Raw genomic sequence first — 24,608 nt, 5'->3', positions numbered from 1 at the left:
ATATCCAAGATATTACACAGAGAGAGTCTCTTGGGTTGTTTGGGCCTCATTCTTTAGCCTAAAGCTTTGTATGAGTCAAGCCAGCATCTCGAATTGTGTCTTGCAGACAGCAGGAAGCCAGTGCAATTGCTGGAACTGTGGTGTCACTTTCTTTTCTTTTGCAGATGTAGAAAAAGCCTCCAAAGTAGGCTAACACTGTGCACAGAAAGCTTCCCTCTGAGTCTGTTCCCCCCACTACCCCAGCCAGCTCATCACTTTGTATTCCCTTGGTAACGAGATGATGTGCAATGATTGGAGTATGGAGGATATTGCTGATGGCAGCCTGAATGGATGATGAGCAGACAATTCCTAGTATCCTGAGTTTTAAATGCCAGCTTCAATTTCTACACAGCGGACAGTCTGTTTTAACCCTTTTGCTGTCACAGTGTATTGGAGGTAACCGTGACAAGCTGATAGCATCAGGCTAGCAGGATTTCATCCCAAGAAAGAAAGGCTGTCTTTTATTTTGCCCTATCCAGCTGTTCTGTTCTTTGGTTAGATCAACTTGTGAGGAAGGAATGGAGTCCTGCCCAGTTGCCCCCTTCGGGTATATGTGTGCCCCTCTCCCATGTATAATGTGGATATCTGCAAGGAGGGAGCTTTCCATGCAACCCAGAACCCTGATCATGCAGAATTCCAGGCTGTGGGGAATTCTTCAGATGTACATGTAAATGCCATCTCCCTGCAGACAATTTATAGCATCACACAATTGTAGAGCTGAAAGGGACCCAAGGGGCATTTAGTCCACCTGCAATGCAGAAACCTCAACTAAAGCATCCATGACTGATGGGGGAACCCAGCCAGATGGGTGGAATTTAAATAATAAATTATTATTATTATTATTATTATTATTATTATTATGGCCACCCAACCTCTGCTTAGAAATCTTCCAGAAAGGACAGTCTACCACCTTCTAAGGGAGTCTGTTCCACTGTCAAACTGCTGTTACCATCAGAAAGTTCTTTCTGATGTTTAGTCGGAATCTTCTTTCTTGTAACTTGAATCCATTCCAGCCTCCGGAGCATGAGAAAACAAGCACGCTCCATCTTCCAGGTGACACTGTGACAGCCTTCCAGGTGACACTGTGACAGCCTCTACCGCCTCTCCTGGTATGCCCCACAGAGAAACCTACGGTCTGCAAATAATAACATCCTCAAGGTCCCAGGCCTCAGAGAGGTTAGGCTGGCCTCAACTAGAGCCAGGGCCTTCTTGGCTGCGGCTCCAATCTGGTGGAACGCTCTGTCACAAGAGACTAGGGCCCTGCGGGACCTGACATCCTTCCGCAGGGCCTGCAAGACAGAGTTGTTCCACCAGGCCTTTGGTCAGGGCACAGCCTGACTCCCTCCTCTGGCAACCTGCACAGAATCTTGCTTAATCGGTTGCCATTAATTTGATTTTAATTAATTTTTATAATGAAATATTTTTAGAATGTGTGATTATTTGATTGTTTGATTATTTGATTATTGTTAGCCGCCCTGAGCCCGGCTTCGGCTGGGGAGGGCGGGATATAAATAAAATTTATTATTATTATTAGACATTTATTGCAAAACAGTATGCTTTAATAGCTATAAAGGTAAAGGTAAGGGGACCCCTGACCATTAGGTCCAGTCGCGGACGACTCTGGGGTTGCGGCGCTCATCTTGCTTTATTAGCTGAGGGAGCCAGCGTACAGCTTCCGGGTCATGTGGCCAGCATGACTAAGCCGCTTCTGGCGAACCAGAGCAGCACATGGAAACGCCGTTTACCTTCCCGCCAGAGCGGTACCTATTCATCTACTTGCACTTGACGTGCTTTCGAACTGCTAGGTTGGCAGGAGCAGGGACCGAGCAAGGGGAGCTCACCCCGTCACGGGGATTTGAACCGCCGACCTTCTGATTGGCAAGTCGTAGGCTCTGTGGTTTAACCCACAGCGCCACCCACGACCAATTAAAATGCAATGCATATTTGCAATTTACTGCTGAATATCTCCTGAGCACAGTGGGCAATTGGGTTTATTTAAACCGTTTTTGAATCGGTTCACCCTGGGCATGTACAATAGGCAACTTGCCTCTCTGCTTATCAATGTACTGTATTGCACTTTTCCACAACCTATTGCATATTTGAACCAAGGCTCAGTCCTGTATTCTGTCTTCCATATCTTGGAACGACTAATACTAGTTGTGTCTGTGAGTATGTGCAGATGCCTTCTTTCTGCAGAGTAATGATGGCCCACTTTCACACATCAGCGATAGGTCTTTTAGATTGGAGCATGTGGCTTCCATATAGAACTGTCTTTCATAGAAAGAGAGAACAAGCACTTGCTTCTTTGGATAACCTTTTATGTTGTTGCTAGTTTTTTTTTTGTTTGAAGGAGCGCCGTGTTTGTACGTAGAGGTTTTCAAGAGTTGGCAAAATGTGTGGCTTGTCTCTTGTCACAAACACCTGCTGCAAATGTGACCTGGGTTTAGTGTTGCTTGTATTCATGGAAAAGGTGCACAGATTTTTCAAATGCAAGAGCATGTGAAAACAAATTCCAGGGAAACATTAGCAGACCAATGCAGATTTAAAGTGAGAAGCCACAGCTGTGTGTAACATCTGGAGCTGCGCTTGAGGTCGGCTTCTTTCCACTCCTGGACCCCTATTGTGGATTTGAGCCAGTAATCTGGCACATCTCTAGACATAAACGCTTTATCTTGAGCTGTGGCTTTCCTGTGAACCTTGATCTATAGACCTTTTGTCCTGTTTCGTAGCTCAGTTCTGGTTGCTGGGACTAGTTTTGCTGCAAATTTTAGGGGCATGACTACTTCACAAGGGTGACAATTTAGAGCTCAAATGGATTTTTCATAGCTTAATCTGTATGTTGATATTCTTTGTATAAATCAATAATATTCTTTATCAAGGTACTGTAATCCAAATTCTGTTTCAGGAAAAAGCAGTTAGGTGGCAAATTGTGTAAATGCAAATGATTAAACATTTATCCTGCCAGTGTCCAAACAACACTATGTGGTTTGCACTCATTCTCTAAACAAAACATAACCACAAAAGCCAACCAACCCTTTGAGCATAAGAGTGATTAAAAAACTGGGCACACCTGCTTTCTTTTGCGCAACATAGTCTGATCTGCTAATAATTATAAGGCACTAAGACGTTTTGAGGAAGCTCACTTCTTTTAGAGTTTGGAAATTTGAGGTTGGCTTCCCAAGTTAGTTGTGTGCTTTTTAGATTCTTTGTTGAGCAGTGGCAGCACCACACTGCCCTGGCAAGTATGTTAATAAAGGTTAAGTTCTGCCCTAAGAAAAGCTGAATTCTTAGGCCTGTATACATTATGCAAGTTGGCATAATTCTTCTCATTTGGAATAAGCTGGCTTTTCTGGTCAAAAAAGGGGCAAGTGCCTTGAAATGATGCCACAGCCGTTGGAAACTTTCAGAGGTTTCAACAGACATTGTCATATGCTTTCGAAATTAACTTTGCAACCATAAGGGCTAGAAACTTGCTTTTCTTAAATGACGGAAGCTGAGATTTCTCCAAAAGCTTAACTTGGCGCCAACTACCATCCTGTGCTCCCACAGAACTATTCCCGGTCCTGCCCTTAATTGTAGTGACTTACAGTCCCCATCAATTTTAAGTGCCTACAATTTCCAGCTCGTTCTTCCACTGGATCACATTAAGCAGAGTTTTTTTTCCAGTGTGATCAGGTGTCCTCATCTACCAGTACCTAATCTGAAATGAACCTCCAGCAAACCATCACTGGAAGATTAACTATGTTTAATTATCATGACACACATTGACTGGCCCTGGGTCTAAAGGCTTGATTATGGGTAGGCAAACTAAGGCCCAGGGGCCGGGGCCGGCCCAATCATCTTCTAAATCCGGCCCGCAGATGGTCCGGAAATCAGCATGTTTTTACATGAGTAGAATGTGTGCTTTTATTTAAAATGCACCTTTGGATTATTTGTGAGGCATAGGAATTCGTTCATTTTTATTTTCATTTTCAAAATATAGTCTGGCCCCCCACAAAGTCTGAGGGACAGTGGACTGGCCCCCTGCTGAAAAGGTTTACTGACCCCTGGGCTTGATGATCCACATGCAAAAGAAGAAAGGGCATGCTACTGCCACCTGAAGAATGACCTGTTTTAAAATACCGTTTTAGCTAGCATTTTGTGTTTCATTTCCTAAAAGGCTGCCTTACTTTGCTGTGTCGTATTTCCTGACCCTTGACAGAGAGAATGCTGGAGGGAAAAGGAAGTTTCTGAAAAAGTGTAAGCCTTTAATTGATGTGATTTTAATTCAAATTATGGTGCTTTTTGGGTTGGGGGAGCCTGAGCAAGAGACGGTTTGAGAAGAGGACTCTGCTTAGCACAGTGGAGAAGGCAAACTCTCAAATGGTACATAGGAAGCTGCCTTATACTGGATCAGAAGCATTGGCCCATCTACCTCAGTTTTGTCTATACTGACTGAGGGCAGTGGAAAACTCCAAGCCCTACCTGGAGATGCTGGGAATTGAATCAGAGATGGCGGGTGCTCTACTCCTGAGCCTTTCCTCTTTGGTCCTTGATGTGAGCATATGTCCCCTTCAAATATAACATATTAAGAGGAGGGGGGAGAGGAAGGGTCAAAGTATGTTGTTGTTGTTTAGTCGTTTAGTCGTATTCGACTCTTCGTGACCCCATGGACCAGAGCACGCCATGCACTCCTGTCTTCCACTGCCTCCCGCAGTTTAGTCAAACTCATGCTGGTAGCTTCGAGAACACTGTCCAACCATCTCGTCCTCTGTCATCCCCTTCTCCTTGTGCCCTCCATCTTTCCCAACATCAGGGTCTTTTCCAGGGAGTCTTCTCTTCTCATGAGGTGGCCAAAGTATTGGAGTCTCAGCTTCAGGATCTGTCCTTCCAGTGAGCACTCAGGGCTGATTTCCTTAAGAATGGAGGGGTTTGATCTTCTTGCAGTCCATGGGACTCTCAAGAGTCTCCTCCAGCACCATAATTCAAAAGCATCAATTCTTCGGCTATCAGCCTTCTTTATGGTCCAGCTCTCACTTCCATACATCACTACTGGTGCTAATACATGGTGCTAACTTTGAATCCAGTGCTTATAAATCTCCTCCTCTTAAAAAGTAACAACAGCTTCAGGAGGTCCCAACCTGGATTGGGACTGCAGTGCAAAGAGCGGGAATTAGAGTTAACCTCCCCACTTCATCTTGGTTCTTGTAGGAAATTTCCCACCCCAAGCTGCTACTTGCTAGAAACGCTCCCTCTGGAGGGGTAGTTCTCAGCAGGAGAACAGTATAGGGGGAAAGGGTTAACATCCCCTGCTCTGACGCACACAGTCCCAAACATGCGATTAAGAGATGTGGTTAACTTCCAGGTCTAGCTTGACCCTGAGTAGAAGCCAGATATCTCGAGTGGTTTTTCTTGCATCACCAGACTCTCACGTGTAGGCGTAGAAACAGGCCAAAGATTAAAGGCCAGTGCTCTTCCTCCAACCTTGAGCCATAGGAAGCTCATGTAGTGGGGCATAGTGGTTAATTTTGGGGAAATTAGTGGCAGGAAAGCACATGTGGTCAGGGCTTTGTGGACTTGGATGTCAAACACAACCTCCCCCCCCCCCCCCCGATTCGAAATTGTACTGAAAGCTGTGTTTTGTGAAATGCCAATTACGCCACTTCCGAGACTTTTTAGTTTGCACAATTCTGCAAATTTTACTATATGCAGGAGTTTTTTTTTATTGGGGTGCAGTGTTTGTTTTGATGAAAGCGTTTACAATGTTTTTATGATGCACAATTTAAAATCAGGAGCTCTTAATTAAGAGGTATATTTCCATTTCCACACAACCTTCAAGAACTCCTGTATCTTGGCACCAGTTCTGGTCCTCCTCTAGGAAGGAAAAAATAGTATTTGCCTACTGCCCCCCCCCCCCATTCAGCCAAGACCTCCCACTGCACACTTGTGAACAAGCTCAAAAATTGTAATTCATTGCCTTGGGAGTAAACATTTTTGAAAAAGGTTTGACTTGATTCTCCATAGCTTGAAACCTGCAAGCATGTTCTTTCTCCTAAATGATTGGTTTTATACATCTGCATCTGCAGACTTTATCCAACTGGAAATCCTCCAGGCTTCTAAGAGTCATTGAACATGCATGCTTAAGCAAAAGGGCTAGAGGCTCAGTTTACAGTGTTAATCTGACTCTTGAAGCTTATTTTTGTTACCTAGCACCACATTTGATGCTTTTTCTACTCCTTCATAGACTTGCCACATAATTGTGGCTGTGCATAATGTTTTTATTTATTGGATAATGTGTTGGTTTTGAACTAAAAGATAAGGATTCAACACCCTATTCCGTAACGCACCAACTAACTGACCTGAGACAAGGATTTAGGATTGCTAAAATGGGAATTGCTGCTGAGAGCACACACTGAAAAAGATATGTAAATGATTGTGTTTCTGAGCAAAGGGAAGTTGGTACTAAATGAACCAATTAGATATTTCTGTGGATCTGCTTTTGCTTCTCTTCTTCCCAACCCCCATTTTTTGTATTGCAAATTGCCCCCAAGTAGTTTCCTTTGATGCCGTTTCCCCCAGCTTGCTTAACTTGGAAATCTTTCTGGTTCAGAGCTGATGAGAAATATCAATAAGCAGACAGCTCTGATTCTCTCTGGCAGGCTGTCATGTACTAGTTCAGAGCATGCTTGTTAGTTCTGTACATTACGTTCATGTGGGATCTTTTGTTTTTGATCTGCTTGGCAGATCAGAGGATGAGGGGGAGTAGAACTGGATCTGGAGGTTGGGGGCAGGATGATTAAAGAGAGATGAGAGGTGAAGCAAGCTTCAAACTCTATATTCCGCAGGTCACTGTATGTTGGGTGCTGCTGCTTAATGACTTGAAAGTACTACAGCAAGTTAGAACAGAAATCTATAACACAAAAGCTAATGTCAGCAAGTCATCCTTTTTTCTACAGTGATGAATTATGTAATAGTTGGCCTGTTGGAGTAATCTTCGGCCTTTTGATGGGGGCGCGGGGAGAGCCAGAACATGCATAGCAAACAGTGTCTCCAAAGGACATATGCATGAGGCTAGAATACAATATATGTGTTTAAAGCCCATTTAAACAAACTGCCTGTTTATATCTTCTTTAACATATTAATTTGAGGCTGTCCCAGACTTTTAAGTGTCATTTAATAACTTTTGCTGCCTTGGTGCAAGTTGGTCTTTAAGGTGCTACTGGAAGGAATTTTTGTATTTTGCTGCCTTTGTTTGCTCTGTTTTCCTGGTGCGTTAAGATTTAATTGTGGCTTTTATTGTGAAATTTGCATTATGATGCGTGAACCACTATATACAGATGCCTGTATAAATACTGAAATAAATAAACAAATGCTCAATTTAATTAATTATTCAAGAGCAAAATAATTTTCTCGTTGGGTCAAACAACTGGGCCATTGACTCCCATTTGGTCTCCAATAGTGGCTCGCCATATGCCATTCTCCACTGCTTTATCTTCACCTGCACTTCACTGTTGAAACCACCACTGGGTTTTAGTTTTGCAAGGGATATTTTATGCTGCCTTGATGGCAGTACAGTAGGCAGTTTGTGTGTTCAAGTGTTCCTGATTAAATTCTCTGTAATGTACAAAGTCTTTGTTTCCAGGAGGAGATGCTTCTAGCCCAGGTATTTTAAGGAAAGCCTGTTCTCCCGTATCTGTCTGTGGTAATATTTTGAAATGTTCCTCTGGTTGCTTGGAGAGCAAGCATTTTTGTTTGTCATGCCCTTCTCATTGAAATCTCTCTCCCGAGAGGCTTGCCTGGCACCTACATGGCTTGCCTCCAAACTTAAGCAAATGCCATATTATTCTCCAAGATATCTTCTTACACATACACACAAGACAGTCCTTTTGGGAAATCTGGGTTTTCCTGCTGCTTCAAAGTTCTGTTTCTTAGCATTCAAAGCCTTCCAGAAAATACAATTGCCAGCCAGGTGTTCTAATTTAGTGGCCATATTCTTAGAGCATTACATCTTCCCTGTCTGAATTTTTATTTCAACTGAAAAACTCATCATCTGTTTCTTTACAGGAGGTAGAACTTGAAGAACCTTTATGGGATCCAAATGCCTGATGGATGGATGATGTGCCTAAGATAATTAAGGTAAAGAGAAGAATTAATTTAATATTTAAAGCTTTTTGCCAAAAATTCAAGACCTGTAGATTTTGTCGCTTTCAACTGTTTGTCCTTGTTTTTATCTTTTTAAGTTATGTATGGTGTAATCACCTTTTTATTATTAACTTTTATTCCTTACCTGTTTTAAGTCTTATGTGTTCAGTTCATCCATATGTTTTATCTTATGTCTGTGACCAAAATAAAATTTGATACAGATACTTTTTTTTTTTTTTTGCACGTTTCACCCAGATATTTCATTTGGTTATTAATTTTCGAGTACAAACAAAATGTTGTCTGCTCTAGTTCAATAGCATTTGCATCTGCAGGTGTATTGGTCTTCCTTTTACAGCCATACCTCCGGTGACAAGACGCTTCAGGTTGCACGTTTTTCGGATATGGATGCGCCGAAACCCAAAAGTACCGGAACAGGTTACTTCTGGGTTTTGGCGCATTCGCAGAAGCACTAAATCGTGCTTTGTGCATGCATAGAAGCGCCGAATCACAGCCTGCACAGACACGGCACTGCGGGTTGTGGACGCTGCGGGTTACGAGCATGCCTCCCGCACGGATCAAGTTCGTAACCCGAGCATCCACTGTACAGTGGTACCTTGGGTTACAGACGCTGCAGGTTACAGACTCCACTAACCCAGAAATAGTACCTCGGGTTAAGAACTTTGCTTCAGGATGAGAACAGAAATCATGTGGCGGCAGCGCGGCGGCAGCAGGAGGCCCTATTAGCTAAAGTGGTACCTCAGGTTAAGAACAGTTTCAGGTTAAGAACGGACTTCCAGAATGAATAAAGTTCTTAAGGATGCTAACAGGATTTCTTGGTCGCTGGTACACTATTTGTGGGTTGGAGCCCTCTTAAACACCTCTTCCGCAAACTAAGGAGGGGTTGATTTAGGCTTCCAGGCCTTTATTGGTTTTTAGACACTGAGCAAAGAGACTATAGAATTAGTTTAATCGAAAGGCATACGGGCTTTATTCTTTTCGTAGGCTCTTTATTAAAAAGCAGGAGTTTGACCCCTTTATACCTGCTAAGATGGCTATCCTTTGAAGTGATGGAGTTGTTGAAATAAGCTTTCTTCAAGCTCTTTGAGTCACCTTGTTGAGTTAACTTGTCCATTAGCTTTCTGTTTGTTCTAGCTGGCAAAATGAATTACATCAATTTGAATAACGTGATTTGGACTGTGAAATTTTATAGAGGGAAAGGGTCACATACAGACATCTTCTAACTAACATTTATTACAATTTATTCTGTTCCTGATTGATCATGATGGTATAGCGCCCATCCTGTATGCAAAATAGAGCAAATTATGGTTGTTTGCTTTCCTGCCTGTTACTTATGTGCTGTTGACTTGATTTTTAAATCAACTTTTAAAAAGTTATGTTTTTGTAGTTTTTTTCATAAGATTAGATTTGCTTGTGGGCAGGAAGTAGCTTCCCCGAATTTTTCACTTGGGAAACCCCATTTAAGAAGATCCACTCAATTTATTCTTCCAAGTGGCCTCTCTTAAGGGAGGAAAATGTGAAACTTTCAGTACATTCTCCTGTTTTTAAATGTACATGGACATTTTCTATCCTCCCCATGTGTGTATACGCACTCCCTGTCACACATTCACAAATACCTGGTCAGGAACTGAATTCTACCAGTATAGAGGGAGTGCATGTTGGAGAGAGGGAGGGAGGAGGAAAGCACATGTGGCCTTTCTTGGACCAGCTGTTCTCTCCTAGGGTCTCCCAGGGAGCTCCTTACTGTGAGTTTCCTTACTTTTTTGGCACTTTAGGCTGATTTTCTCCTGCAAGGGTAATTCAGAGCTTCTTCCCCCTCCCAGCCCATTTCCTCAGTTTCAGCCCCAGAGAAATCTGTTATGACACCTGCTTTGCTTATTCCTATTTCCTCTGCTGCAACTCAACTTTATCCACCATTTGCTTCTGAGTGTGGCTGGGAGTAGGCAGTTGTGTGTGTGGAAAAGTGGTCAAGACAAGATTAGTATTAATAATTTCTTGCAGAATTCTATTGTTATGAGTTTGTAGGATGTGAGACACCCTAAATTCCTGGGCCTATTTAAAGTTAGATTTTAAATCGAGGTTTGGGCAGTTAAACAGTGCCAAACACTGAACCCCTGGATTAAGTTTATTTTAGCAAGATAGGCCAGCCTGGTAATAGCTATCATCAAGAAAGCTATCCCATCAGGAAAGCCATTAAGAAGGCAAGGCTGCACCAAACAGTATAGTGGGTGGAGATCCTCCTCCAGCTGTGTGTTAGTGGGCAGAGACAAAATTTCAATTTGAATGAAGTAAGCTGGAGGGAAATTGTTCCAGTCTGTTAGTGGTGACAGGCAGGAAGGGGGGGGGGTGGGTAGAGCACAAGGCAGGCTGCCGGGGGGGGGCAGTATATAAGGTGGGCTGACTATGACAGGCTGTAGGAGACAGAGAGCATAGCTAATTTCTATTTTGAGCCCAAGATTACTGCCCCTATGGAAGATCTGTTGGGGGTATAATGCTAGGAGCTCCTCTGTTTAGGCTCAGGCTGTATATATGTGTAAATAAACCATATATCATAAAGACGTCATAGTCTCCACTGTGCCTCATTGTCGAAAAGGAACCACAGCCCCTGGGTAAGCACATCTGAACCCCTGGAATCTCATATCTGTCAGAGATTGGGGTGGCCTGTAACAATACGTTCCACGATGCCACAAAATTTCACACCAGCTATCTAGTTGTATATTAAAATCACATATGCATTGAAGTGACCTGACATAGGACTTCTGTTTCAAACAATATCATTGTGGAGTGGGTACAAATGATCAGCCAAATGAAGATAACACTATCAATGGGTCTTATCCATGCCTCTGAATACCATTTGGTTTTTTTTTATATATAAAAACAAACAGGGACGCAGGTGGCGCTGTGGGTTAAAGCCTCAGCGCCTAGGACTTGCCGATCGAAAGGTCGGCGGTTCGAATCCCTGCGGCGGGGTGTGCTCCCGCTGCTCGGTCCCAGCGCCTGCCAACCTAGCAGTTCGAAAGCACCTCCGGGTGCAAGTAGATAAATAGGGACCGCTTACCAGCGGGAAGGTAAACGGCGTTTCTGTGTGCGGCTCTGGCTCGCCAGAGCAGCGATGTCACGCTGGCCACGTGACCCGGAAGTGTCTCCGGACAGCGCTGGCCCCTGGCCTCTTAAGTGAGATGGGCGCACAACCCCAGAGTCTGTCAAGACTGGCCCGTACGGGCAGGGGTACCTTTACCTTTACCTTTACCTTTAAAAACAAACAAACAGGGAGTTGCCTTATGTCTTATTGATGCTAAAGGTCCTGCAGGATAACAAGATTTCTTTTCTCTGCCCAGGAAGATGGGGGAATGCAGGATCCCATTTTTTCGTGGATTCTGCTGCAGATTTAACATAAGTGAAGGTTAACTATCTTATACTTACCTGCCTGGAATAAAATATGTAATAATTAATGATGAAAACATTAAAAAAAAAGAAAAAAAATCCCAAGCAAGTAGCCCCTGTTTCACCCATAACTGAGAGAGGTAGGAATAAAATTCTGGCTGAGTTGTGTTTATTCACAGCAGCCCTTTTGAACAATTTGTCCACGTAGAAAGAGTATCTAAAACTCTACATTTTCTGTTGGAAATTTAGTGCTGTAGAGTTCTGCAGTAAATGAAGTAAATATTGACTTGCAGGCACATAGGTTCAGTATAATGTTCCTCTTTGGCTTGTTATAAAGTGTTCTTTGCACCTTTGCCAGATTCAGTTAGCTTTTCCCAAGAGTGCAAGCAGTTATGCCAAATTAAGCAGATTTTGGTCATCATCATTAATTGCCTTTGTCTTCGCTCTTGGGGGACTTCTATTTTAGGAGCTACTAATTTATAGCCGGCCTTCTCAACTTAAAGGGGAGAGAGGAGAACTCAGGAGAAAAAGGTTGACTGCCTGGAAGGCTGGTTGGAGAGCTCTTAAGGAGGAATTTCCCCTCTTAACTATGTTTCTGTGGAGGAATCTTACATACTTCAGAGTTCCATCTTTCTCTCATGCTTGTTTTTGGCACTTGCCTGGGCTTACTTTTAGCCATGAAATCCGTTCAGAAATTCTGTGCTTAGCCAACTGGTTCACGTTGCCTTGACTTGAGTCTCTACGTCTGTGCAGTTGCTTGCATTCTCAGGCCATTTTCTTGAGCATGGAAATGCCTTTTCAGTTAGAACTATACATATATATTATACAAATACTATCTATCTGTATCTATATTTCTGTATCTATGTGCTCCTTTAGGACGTTGGGCAGGATAGATATAAATATATTAAATAAAAATAAGGTTGCTAGTGCCCTAATCAAGCTAGGGTTGGTGCACAGAAGTTTACTGCTTTCAGTTCTGTTTTCCATTTATATTATTACTGAATAGTGCTATAAAATAAAATACCATTCTGTTCTGATTACAAGGCATTGCAAATTGAGGCATACTGGCATTATCTTCAGTTCCAAAATTCTACAAATTTTAGCTAATTCACACAAAGATTTGTCTCACCTCCTGAATCTGTTTTCCACCCATATGATCTTTTCCCTTTTCCACCCCATTCAGATGCCTCATAGGTGACAGATTGTGCTGTTGCTGATGCTGCTCTGGTTGCCATGCTGCTAAAAAGTCATGCCAATATCTGGTGCAATATTACCTTGCAAACCCATAATACCAGCAAAATACATTTTATAATGTGCTGGAAACTGGGTATTCCCGGTGTAAAACACCAAACACCATTTGCCTGTGCTACAGTTTATCTTAGAAGGAGTTCCTCTGGCACATGCTTGGGTGGGAGCAGAATTCTCCCCATTACGAGTTTTCCAGATTGCTGCTTGCTCATAATAGCCATCCCAGACATTTGTGTTCACAATGGGAGCTGCTAAGGCAAGGCTTTTCTAGTTGTGCCATGTGCCTCGTTCTGCTTTGCTCTTAGCTGCCAAGCTTTTATCTTCCCTCTATTGTCAATCAGTTGGCAAGAGTGCCCCCCCCCAGCAAACTTGGAGGAGGTGTGAGAGATCACCCTACACTTCCAGGCCATCTTGAATGCCTTTCCAGTTCTGTGATCACGTATAGTCTGAAGGCTTTGTTAATGGGTCAAAGTTGCTATAAGATAGTGAGCAATGCAAACAATGTAAAAAAAAGGCACCTTTTCCTAAAGTGGCTTTTAGTTGGGGGAAGACACAACCACGGAGTGGAGACTCTTCGAGTGACATAGCTGAAGAAAATCTGGGTTAATGGGGCAGTAATAGTACCAAAGCTCGTATTTTGCTTTGGGCAGTCAAGAGTTGTGTAGATAATCCCTGGTGTATATTTAATTCATTCACATTTCTCCATAGAAGTCTCCCAGCTCTCACTTCCTCTTACCTTTTTGCCTCTTTTGCTGCCTAATTCTTACTATTACCAGATGTACTGTATATTCACTTAGCTATTGTCCGGTTATTTTACAAATTTCACTAAGCCAAATACTTTTCCTGATTTGGGGGGGAATATTGATGTGCAGAGTAAAATCACACTTCTAATAAATTCTGTGAGGCAACTGTTGACTAAAAGAGGCCTAACAGCAAGTCTTGGCTAAAATGAAACTTTTTCCAAGGTTGTACAGTGGTACCTTGGTTGTCAAACAGCTTGGCTCCCGAACAAATCAGCTCCCGAACGCCGCAAACCCAGAAGTAAGTGCAGCCAATCGGAAGCTCCGCTTTGGTTTTCGAATGGTTCCGGGAGCCAAACGGACCCCCGGAACAGATTAAGTTTGACAAACAAGGTACCACTGTATTAGATTTGACTTTTTTCCTGTTCTTTTTTTAGCACTGTGAATATATTTTAGTATGAATGTGTGATGTGGGAGTGCCAGTCTGATGGCCATATCTTCCAGTGATGGAAATGACTGTTATCTGATTATGCAGATCCCCTATAATCATTTCATTGTTGCAATGTGTCAGGGAACTGCCATCGGAAAGACAGGAGGTGGAGGGGCTCTCAGAAGTCAGGAGAGACTCAGCAGCGGCGGAAGGCAACAGCAGGGGGAGAGTGGGAAATCAGGGAGAGAGAGAGACGAAGGAATGGCTCAGGGAGTCTTCCAGCGATAACAGCGGAGAAGTCTCAGGTCCTCCCATAGGTACACCCACTCCTCGCCGGAAACTGTCGCGCCGAGAATCTAGACGACGCGTTTCCGTCAAGGAGCTTTTATGCTGGAGTAGATTCCGTAAACGCCCACTGTCGGATTCTGCCAGCGACTGAGGGAGGCATGCTTAAGGGCTCCGCTAAAAAAACAGAGCCTTGCTAAGTTGAGCAAACTCTGAGGGACTAAGCTTTACGCACAAGCAGCTCATCATCCCATCACACAATGTTTCCATGTGAATGTTGTCCTCCATTGTAATTGTTATGATGGATGGATTGGCCATCCTTGGGACTTCCATCTGTAGCCTAATGACTAGTTTCCCAGTAAACAGCATATCATTCTTAGATATATGAAAGGGGCCAAAGTTGCTGTTTTATGAGGAGGCTGAGGAGGAAATGGCCCATAGCCCAGTGGTAGAGGATGTACAAGATGTTGCTGATCGCTGAAGAATTGATGCTTTTGAATTATGGTGCTGGAGGAGACTCTTGAGAGTCCCGTGGACTGCAAGAAGATCAAACCTATCCATTCTGAAGGAAATCAGCCCTGAGTGCTCACTGGAAGGACAGATCCTGAAGCTGAGGCTCCAAGACTTTGGCCACCTCATGAGAAGAGAAGACTCCCTGGAAAAGACCCTGATGTTGGGGAAGACGGAGGGCACAAGGAGAAGGGGACGACAGAGGACAAGGTGGTTGGACAGTGTTCTCGAAGCTACAAACATGAGTCTGACCAAACTGCGGGAGGCAGTGGAAGACAGGAGTGCCTGGCGTGCTCTGGTCCATAGGGTCATGAAGAATCGGACACAACTAAAGAACAACAAAAGAGGATGTGCACAGTCCCAGGATCAGTCATTTGCATCAAATGTGAAAAGAGACATAAGGTATCCTTAAAACTCACATCTGTATGCATTAGATGTGCATTTCTCAGAATTGCTGTCCAGTAACCATCAGCAATAATATATGAATTTCTGTTTAAGGAAGCCTGTCTCTCAGTTGTGTTTTACATGTTTGAGGCAACTGTTTATACCATAGTGGAATAATATAGTTTGAAGAATGTGAAGCTGTTCTTCTGCATCAGAGAGAAGGCAAGGTCTTTTGACTGCACTTCATCTTGTTGACCGTAAAGTATATATAGATGGGTTTGGGGTTCTAATTTGAAGCACCAGTTTTCAGCTCTCCTGTGTACTGAAAAGCACAGCTAGCTGTGGTTTGATAACAAAAAGCACAAACTTTTCCAGTAAAGAAACATTCTCCTGTAACTGTTGAAGTTGTGGGTTTCAAAGAGCATAATCTGGGATAAGAAGAGTTAAGCCTGTTGGTAATAGCTCCTTCTCAAACTGGGTCATTTGGCGTTCCCCTCTCCCTCTTCCTTGTACACTTGCTGTGGCATAAAAGGCCCTTTCATGAGTTTTATTGACTCTCTCGTGACTGCCAGACTGCCACAGGCACATTGTGAAGAATAAAGGCCCTCTCCTGATACACATCCCCTGGGCCTGTTCATGCTTGCCTGGCCTCCACTCCCAGTCTGGAATGGAGCGAGTGCAAAAGTACAAAACTATGCTGGATTTATACCCACTTTTAAGCCATTAGAAATGGTCTGTTGCAGGCTGGACGGTGTGGGCAAGAAGTTACCAAGGTTGACTCTTACAGGCCCCATCCTTAGGCAGAATGCCTGTGTACCATGCATTGGTTCAAGGTTAAGCACAGTGGCACAGACAAACTGATTCCCAAGAACATCCTAGATGTCTCCATTATTTCTAGTGTAACACTGCACTGCCCTCCTTGGGTCAATGGCAGTAGCCACAGGTTTGATTCCACCTGAACAGAGAATCAACTACGCAGCACTAAGCCAAGAATTTTGTCCCAAAGTATATGGTCTGAAGGCACACAAGACCACCACTTCGCTGAAGCTATGGAGCTCTTGAGTCTGGTCAGGGTCTGGATGAGTGACCCCCCCAGGAAACCACTTAAAAGCTACCACTTTCAGCTGGTGTGTGTGTGTGTGTGTGTGTGTGCGCGCGCACACACACACACACACACACACACGCTACATTGGGTTCCATGATGTAAGAAAGGCTGGCTGGATATAAACCTAGTAATCTACTACTATATCTTTCTGTGGGAAACTTCAAATATCTAAATGCATTTTTAATAACAAACAAACAAATAAATGTAAATAAATATAGTAATACTGGAACATGTTCAGGGTTTTAACTTTTTAAGGTTTCACTTAGGAAATGTACGTGTGTGGTTGTCTGACTTGCATTTCAGGGCAGGGAGATGTAAACGATTTCCTTTTCTTCCTGCAGTGCTTTACAGAGCAAGGCCTTTATCCACAATGCTCTCGGCTGGGCATTTCTCCATCAGTTGCTTAGCAAAATGTTAATGTTATTTAAAAGCTTCACATTTTTCAACGCGTTCAGTAAATGTTTCCCTCCTATTTGATTCATTTGGCTGATTTTCAGCTGTGCATTTTATATGGTTCATTGGTGTGTTGTCCTCTTGTACTGTTATCTGACAACTGATATTGGGAGCTGCATTTGATGTTCTGTTATAATTTATTTTTTCAAGTAAATGTTTCCGTCTGCCTCTGTAATTCTGGTTTCCTTTCAGCTGCTCTCTGCTGGAGGTCTCAGATTGATAAATTCTTCAGCATGCTCTGGAAACTGATGGAAGATTTAACAGATGTAGCTCTCTGCTTTAGTGGAAAGGTGATGAGGAAGGTCCTTTCTTGACAAACATAAGTCGAGTTTTACTTTTAGCTGGGGGAGTTGACGGTGTTCTCAGCCTGTATTTTACAGGGTGCATTAACTGACCACTGAAACTGTCTGGTAGGCTGAATTGGAATTGGAAGGAAAACCCTCTTCCAGTTTTAGGCTAGTTACCTTCCCCCATCTCAATAAACATGGCTGGGGAAATGTTTCAAATTCCTACACGCCCGTATAGGTTTTTGAAGCCTACATCAAAGTTAGGCACTCTGCGGCAGTGATGTCTACAACTGGTTGTTTAAAAGGTAAACTGGCATTCCTCATCAGTGGGAATTCCACAAGAGATTCCAGACACCACATTGTCCACAGCAATGGCACCCTTTCCCATGATTTATTGCACAGCTGGAGTTCTGGAAAGAAACCTGTGAGATCTTGCCATTTCCTTCACTGGGGCTAGACTTCAAAAGATTGTTCAAACTAGCCATGGTTAAGTCTTGCTATTTATTCCTCTATTTTTAATACGCTTAGATCCTGCTCTTCTTTGGAAAACTCTGAGCTGCCTTCTTGCACTCCTGGTGGCCTCCCATCCCAAATATTCATTACATTCCTACCTGCTTTGATTCAACACTTGTGTAGCTTTCGGTGCACCCAGCTCTGTGTTTTATGAGTATATGCCTCTAGGAACAGTGCCACAGTTCGTTCTTCTTTTAAAATAATGATTAGAAAACTCAGGTAGTGCAGATCTACAAATGGATATTAGCTGCTGTAGTTCTAACACAGAGTTACGTACACACAATGCATAGTTAAAATATGGAATACCCTCCCACAGGATGATGACTACCAACTTGGATAGCTTTAAAAGAGAATTATGCCTTGCTGATTAGAAGGTTGGCGGTTCGAATCCCTGTGACGGGATGAGCTCCCGTTGCTCAGTCCCAGCTCCTGCCAATCTAGCAGTTCGAAAGCACATCAAAAGTGCAAGTAGATAAATAGGTACCGCTCCGGTGGGAAGGTAAATGGCGTTTCTGTGCGCTGCTCTGGTTTTGTCAGAAGCGGCTTAGTCATGCTGGCTACATGACCCGGAAAAACTGTCTGCGGACACACGTCAGCTCCCTTGGCCAGTAAAGCAAGATGAGTGCCACAACCCCAGAGTCGTTCGCGAATGGACTTAACTTTCAGGGGTCCTTTACCTTTACTTTTTAAAGGTTACTAGCTGGGATGACTATGCTCTGCTTCCACTGTGAGCGGCAGTATCCCCCTGTTGTACCACTTATTGGAAACCACATGTTGGGAGAGGATCGTTGTACTCAGGCCCTGCTTATGGGCTTCCTGTAAGAGCAGGATGATGGGCTAGATATGCTTTTGGTTTGTTCGGGAGAGCTATTCTTAATTTTTATTAAAGATTTATATACCACACTTTCATAAGAAATACACCAGGGTGGTATACAGCATAAAAATGTAATAGAGCAATAATAACATTGGTAAAAGCATCAGTAATGTGTCATTGAAAAGTGGTGGTTTAAAATAAAAATAATTAGTGGCACTTGGGCATAAATGTACCAGTCAGGGCCAGGTGCTTGGGGATGGCTGTCTTCTTCAGCCTCCATTCTGCAAAACCCAGTGCAGTGAATGCACCTTGGATAAAATCTGGCTGCTGCTCTTCTCTTAAGAACTGGACAGCTAATAGGTTATAAGCCCACTGGGCAGGAACCTGCTCTGGCAGGTGCTACGTGTGGTGCAGTGTTGACTCTAAATACACAAGTGTATCTGATGACATGTGGGCAGCAGACCTGAGCTTGAGTTCTGGAACCGCTGGAAGGTTTAGAGGGCAGCCAAGAGAATGCGAAATGCGCTGGTGGTTAACCTTGCATGAGAGAGATCGCAGTTGGTTGGTTGGCATCCGTTAGTTTCTGGAGACCACGGAGGAGTGCGCCTCTGGGGAGTGAAGTCAAGCTGTTGGAAGGTTACAGCACTTGCTGTGGCTGTACAGACCGATACAGGAGAGACATGTTTTGTTGCATCTGGGACAGATGGAGGCATCTGGTTGCGCAGCTGCAGATGCTCCATGGTGTTTCTTCTCTCTTGTTCTCCTGCCTCCTCTGATCGCTGCTGTGGATGCATGACCTGACTGTCTCCAGGCATTTGCGGCTATCTGCAAGGGATTCTCACAAGCAGGGTTGATGTTGCCAGCCTTCATATCACAGGTGCATACCGTATTTTTCGCTCCATTGGACGCAGTTTTTCCCTTCCAAAAATTGAGGGGAAATGTGTGTGCGTCCTATGGAGCGAATGCAGGCTTGTGCAGGCTTGTCCGGCAGGGAGAGGCTGCACGGGGCTATGGCTTCTTTAGCTCCACGCAGCCTCTCCTGGCAGGGAGGGATTGTGCGGGGCTAAAGAGGAAGCCAAAGCAGCCAGCGGGATCCATCCTGCTCGCTGCCTTGGCTTGTTCCATAGCTGCGCGCAACTCCTCCGGCAGGGAGAGGTTGTGCGCAGCCTGTACGCTGCTCTTTGGGGCTGGGGGGGTGCGAAAAATGCGGTATATCTTTGTAACACAGAGTTGGTCTGGGCTTGGTGCCTGAAGCCCGCTCTCCATAGAGCCGATCCTTAGGGGTCCTGCCATCAGTATCCAGTGGTAATACAGTGGTACCTCGAGTTAATAACTTAATTTGTTCTGGAGGTCCATTCTTAACCTGAAACTGTTCTTAACCTGAAGCACCACTTTAGCTAATGGGGCCTCCTGCTGCTGCTGCGCCGCTGCCACGCGATTTCTGTTCTCATCCTGAAGCAAAGTTCTTAACCCGAGGTACTATTTCTGGGTTAGCAGAGTCTGTAACCTGAAGCGTCTGTAACCTGAGGTACCACTGTAATGCAAGTAGTTACTCCAGCTGCTTTGAACTTAGGGATTTAACATAGCCATAGCTCTCAGCTGAAAAGTCTACTCCTGTGACGGAAGGTGGGGGGCATTTTAATATCTGGAGCTGTCCCTTTAATCTCCACCTGTGTTCTATATCCTAAAACTTCCTGAACTTTTAACCTGGCTGGTTTTTAGCCTGGCTCTGTTCCTGAACTCGCTAACTCATTAAGTGTTTGACGTCTGGTTTTTCTGATGAGAGCTGGAACTGCTCCATTGTGCATTCAGAACCCTGCTGGAAGTGACAGTGGCTTGCTGCAGGTGTCTGCCTTGTGTGCTGTTATCTTGAGAGGGGACCCCTGGGGTCAAGTGCTGGCACTCGTTCCCTTTTAATCATGCCATCTCATACATGCAATGGCACTGAATTATGCAGCTTCCAAGCTGGGCCGGAATCTGCTGCTTCTAGCAGCCCTCAGCATACCTGCCTTCTTTTGCCAGCTTCAGATTCTGCTGGTTTCCAGTCCCTCCCTTTAAGTCTGCAGCAGACATTTATTTCTATTAATCAGTACTCTCTGAGCAGGTCAGAGCCAAAATTCCCAGTTGTAAACACCATCATGAAACTACTGATTAAGAGAGGAAGTGCTGTGGTTATGAATTATGGGCAGTAGCTTTTCCAAGCACAGATGCATTTCATTTACGTCAACCCATAGGTTTGCAAAAACCACTGTCAAGTGTCGACATCTGATTACGAGGGTTGATTCTCTCTGAAAACCTGTCTGTAGCAGCTTATATACACAACTAAAAATGTCTCTTTATGTGTTGGCTTGTAGGTGGCTAACCTTGTTTGGGCTCAAACACCATACATCATTCTGGGTATGACTTTTTTCTGTAAAAATGGGTCTGATTTTTTATCTTTAAAAATAAATCTTGGAGGGGAGGCTACAAAAGACTTTTTGGACTCAGAGTACCACAGCAGGGGATCCTTGAGAGGTGTGTGTGTGTGTGTGTGTGTGTGTGTGTGTGTCTCACGAAAATGAACAGAACATAAAGCTAAGCAGGGGTCAGCAAACTTTTTCAAAAGGGGGCCGGTCCACTGTCCCTCAGACCTGGGGGGGGGGGACGGGACTATATTTTGAAGGGGAAAAAATGAACAAATTCCTATGCCCCACAAATCACCCAGAGATGCATTTTAAATAAAAGGACACATTCTACTCATGTAAAAACACACTGATTCCCGGACTGTCCATGGGCCGGATTGAGAAGGCAATTGGGCCGGATCCGGCCTCTGGGCTTTAGTTTGCCTACCCATGGCTAAAACAATAATAATTATTTATAAATTTGCCTGGTCTGTCCACATAATTATGTTTACTGTGTGCCATTTATGCCTTCTTTTCCCACACACCCTATAGAATGAAGAACTGTCTCTATTACCTATTCCACAAGAATGCATAGTTGACTTACATAGGTTTAACTTGGGTGATTTCAGTTTTACGCTCTTAACAGCCAAATGGCCAGTTGAAATCGCACAAATTAAACGTGCAGAAGGCAGTGATCTTAAAAGCTCTTCCTGTGCAGAGTTTTCCTGGCATGGAAAGAGCTTTTAAGCTTTTCTGCCTTGCTTAGGAGGTAAGACCTGTTTGGTGCACCACCTCTGGAAGGTAAGATTGCTTGTGGTTCCAATGGGTTGTTTTGACTATACACAATATCAGCCTTATGTGCTATCCCAGGAACATAACACCCACGCAAGATGCGAGTCGGCTGCATAGTGTTCGTTCTTTTGGTTCTTCTGTTCCAATGTAAACTGAATAAAATTAAACCTTCCTGAGTAGAACACACCCTATTTTATTTGGTCCCTATGCAAACAAGCCTTTTGTGTCAGATTATGTGACATACGTAGGAACCAAGCCTTCTTGTACCAGGTTTCTACTGTGACTCCTTCAAGATGTTTCCAAAAGTGAGCAGCCACCGTTCTCTTTGCCATAAGAAGGAAGTTAAAATGGACAAATTGGGGGGGGATCTTGGGGACCTACAAAAACGCATGTGAGGGCTGGATACAGCCCACAGGCAAACAACCCATTACAGAGGTTGCCTTCACAAAATTAAAGCACAACACAATCTGACCTCTTTTCATTCCCTTGGATACAACCTCATGTGTGTCTTCTGAAAGGCAAACGAGGCCAGAATATAGCCTACTGGCTTCCTTTCGGATTCTGTGCTGGTCACATACTAGATCAATTCTTAGTGTCTTATCTAGAATTTTTTAGAAGCAGAATATCTATTACATATGTACCTTAATGTTAGTTTGTGTAAATGACAATCCAATAACATGTGGTCCATGTGTTCATTTTGTTATTATGTTATATTCATGGTGTCACTGTTGAAAAAACAATAAAACGCATGTGTCCTACTCTGCCCTTGCAGACATTTATATGATTTAGCAGTGTACACATATTAAACGCTATAAAAATTAAATATTTTCCCTACAACTCTTACACTGTAATTTTACTGATGGCAAATCAGTAAAATATGTAGAGACTATCTCTGTCTCAAAGAATGTGTAGGGAAGAAAGTAAGAAAGTTAAAGGATAATAAGGGAATTTTCTTAACACATTTAAGTCTTGATGCTTCTTTCTAGATGGGTTCTCAAGTCCTTAGTTAAAAGCCCTCCTCTCTACTCCATCTCAGAAGTTGGCTCCAAGCACTTTGTGTCTTAGATAAAGAATCAAGAAGAAAAAGGAAGTCATCTCATGATTTCCTAGGCCAAAAAGGAAGTTCTCTGGCACACAAAGATCCTTTCTTTAAATGAAAGCTTCTGCCTTCAATCTTCCAGCTCTGCCTTCTTAAAGGAAAAAAAAACACAGTTTATTGGAAGAGGGAGAGGGACCAACTCACTTTGGACACAATCCAGCCCCTGTCAGCCACAGTCAGCGGGGTGAAAAGGCTTGTGTAAACCAATCAGAGAGAATGATGCCATTCTAAGCTCTGCTTACACATCCTTGTAGTTTCAAGCATTCTTTTAACCATTTATACTTGTTAATAGCTCATAAGAATGAAAAGTGTGGAGGGAAATTAGGAGGCATTCCTGATCACAAAGAATTCTATACGGACCTGTACATCCAAACGAAACTTTAGGACCTGTAAACACATAAGGAAGGGGGGCAAGCATGTCAACTCCACCACCGCTGTCATTTTCAAACTTATTTCCATGGGGATGGGGTTGCTTCCCCCACATGTGTTTATTGTCACCTCTTTGGAACACCTAAAGAGAGGGCTGAGGAAGAGTGGAGATGGAAATGGGTGCAGCAGAATACAGTGGAGAAGAAGGAAAGATGGGAAAGCAGGCGGGACTTTGCCTTGTAAGTGAGTCTTGAGAGGGAATGTCTGCTTGCAAACATGAACAAGCAGCATAACTGAAGGCATAGAGGTAGAATACTATTACAGGCCACCCCAGTCTCTGAGCAGTGTGAAATGCCACGGGGCTTGGCACTTAACCCAGGCACTTGTGTTTCCTTTGGAATGAGTCACAGCAGGGGCTATGGTGTCTTTATGACATACGGTTTTATTCACACATGTATACAATCTTCGGACGCGGGTGGCGCTGTGGGTTAAACGACAGAGCCTAGGACTTGCCAGTCAGAAGGTCGGCGGTTCGAATCCCCGCAACGGGGTAAGCTCCCGTTGCTCAGTCCCTGCTCCTGCCAACCTAGCAGTTCAAAAGCACGTCAAAGTGCAAGTAGATAAATAGGTACCACCCCAGCGGGAAGGTAAACGGCGTTTACGTGCGCTGCTCTGGTTCGCCAGAAGCGGCTTAGTCATGCTGGCCACATGACCCGGAAGCTGTACGCCAGCTCCCTCGGTCAATAAAGCGAGATGAGCACCGCAACCCCAGAGTCGGCCACAACTGAACCTAATGGTCAGGGGTCCCTTTACCTTTTCTTTTAATACAACCTTAGCGTAGAATTGAAGGAGAGGGGTGTACAGGCACATGGGGTTTTTTTGCATGCCGGGGTGAATCCGGTGCTTTGCCCAGTAGCACGGCAGCAAAAGATACATCTTCAACAGAAAATACAGTCCAAGAGAAGCCAGCTTCTGCCATAAGCGCAGCAGCAACCTCGCCAAACAGGCAGCCAGCATTGCCCTGAGCCTGGGCTTCAAACAGCAGCCAGCATGGTTCACAGCTTCTTTGTAGCAGCCTGCTCCGGTCAGCCCACCTGGCTTCTGTGCCCCTCCATCTTTCCAAAAACCCTTGCCAAAACTTGACCTTCCCTTCCACTTGCATCATTGCGCCCTGTAACCCTGGCAACCTCCCCCTCTGTGCCCAGCAGTGTCTTCTGTTTTAACTGCCCATTTCAGCCTTTGTTTCTTAATGGTTTATTTCCCCGCTAGCCATGTCAGGCTGGCATGGCTTGTTATCCCGCAGTGTTTGGCACTGTTTTAGTAAACCTTTATCAATTCTAACTTTTGACAAGTTCAGGAATCGTGGGTGGCTTGCAGCCACAAACTCTGGTCCCCCAAACCTGTAGGAATACAGATGACTCCATAGGCCAGCACTTATTTCAGACTGTCTACCCTCAAGGAACCTTTTCCACTTCTACTCGTTTCCTTAGGAATGCCAGTGTGTTCTGAGATGTATTTTTTGCACCAGCTAAGTTAATGCAAAACCTTTGCATGCCATGTTGTGTATCTTCATTGCAGGAAAGATAGGAAGCTTGACATTCCCTCCCACCCCAGAATTCTCATTGAGAAACTCCTA

At 44.0% G+C, this 24,608-nt stretch overlaps 1 protein-coding gene across 3 annotated transcripts in view; it reads left to right on the top strand.

Annotated features, from left to right (window-relative positions):
• Positions 1-24,608, top strand: part of PTPRA (protein tyrosine phosphatase receptor type A) — a 145,492-nt gene that overhangs the window by 58,428 nt on the left and 62,456 nt on the right. For all 3 annotated transcript variants that reach the window (XM_079990803.1, XM_079990805.1, XM_079990804.1), the window contains exon 2: positions 8,083-8,154. In XM_079990803.1, the coding sequence (XP_079846929.1) occupies positions 8,128-8,154 (27 nt within the window). In that variant the 5' untranslated portion in view covers positions 8,083-8,127. The remainder of the gene's footprint in view (positions 1-8,082; positions 8,155-24,608) is intronic.

Source organism: Podarcis cretensis (assembly GCF_951804945.1).
Source record: "Podarcis cretensis genome assembly, chromosome: 9".
Taxonomy (NCBI): Eukaryota; Metazoa; Chordata; class Lepidosauria; order Squamata; family Lacertidae; genus Podarcis; species Podarcis cretensis.
Note: the sequence above shows the minus strand (reverse complement) of the source record. Positions and strands in the feature narration are given on the sequence as shown.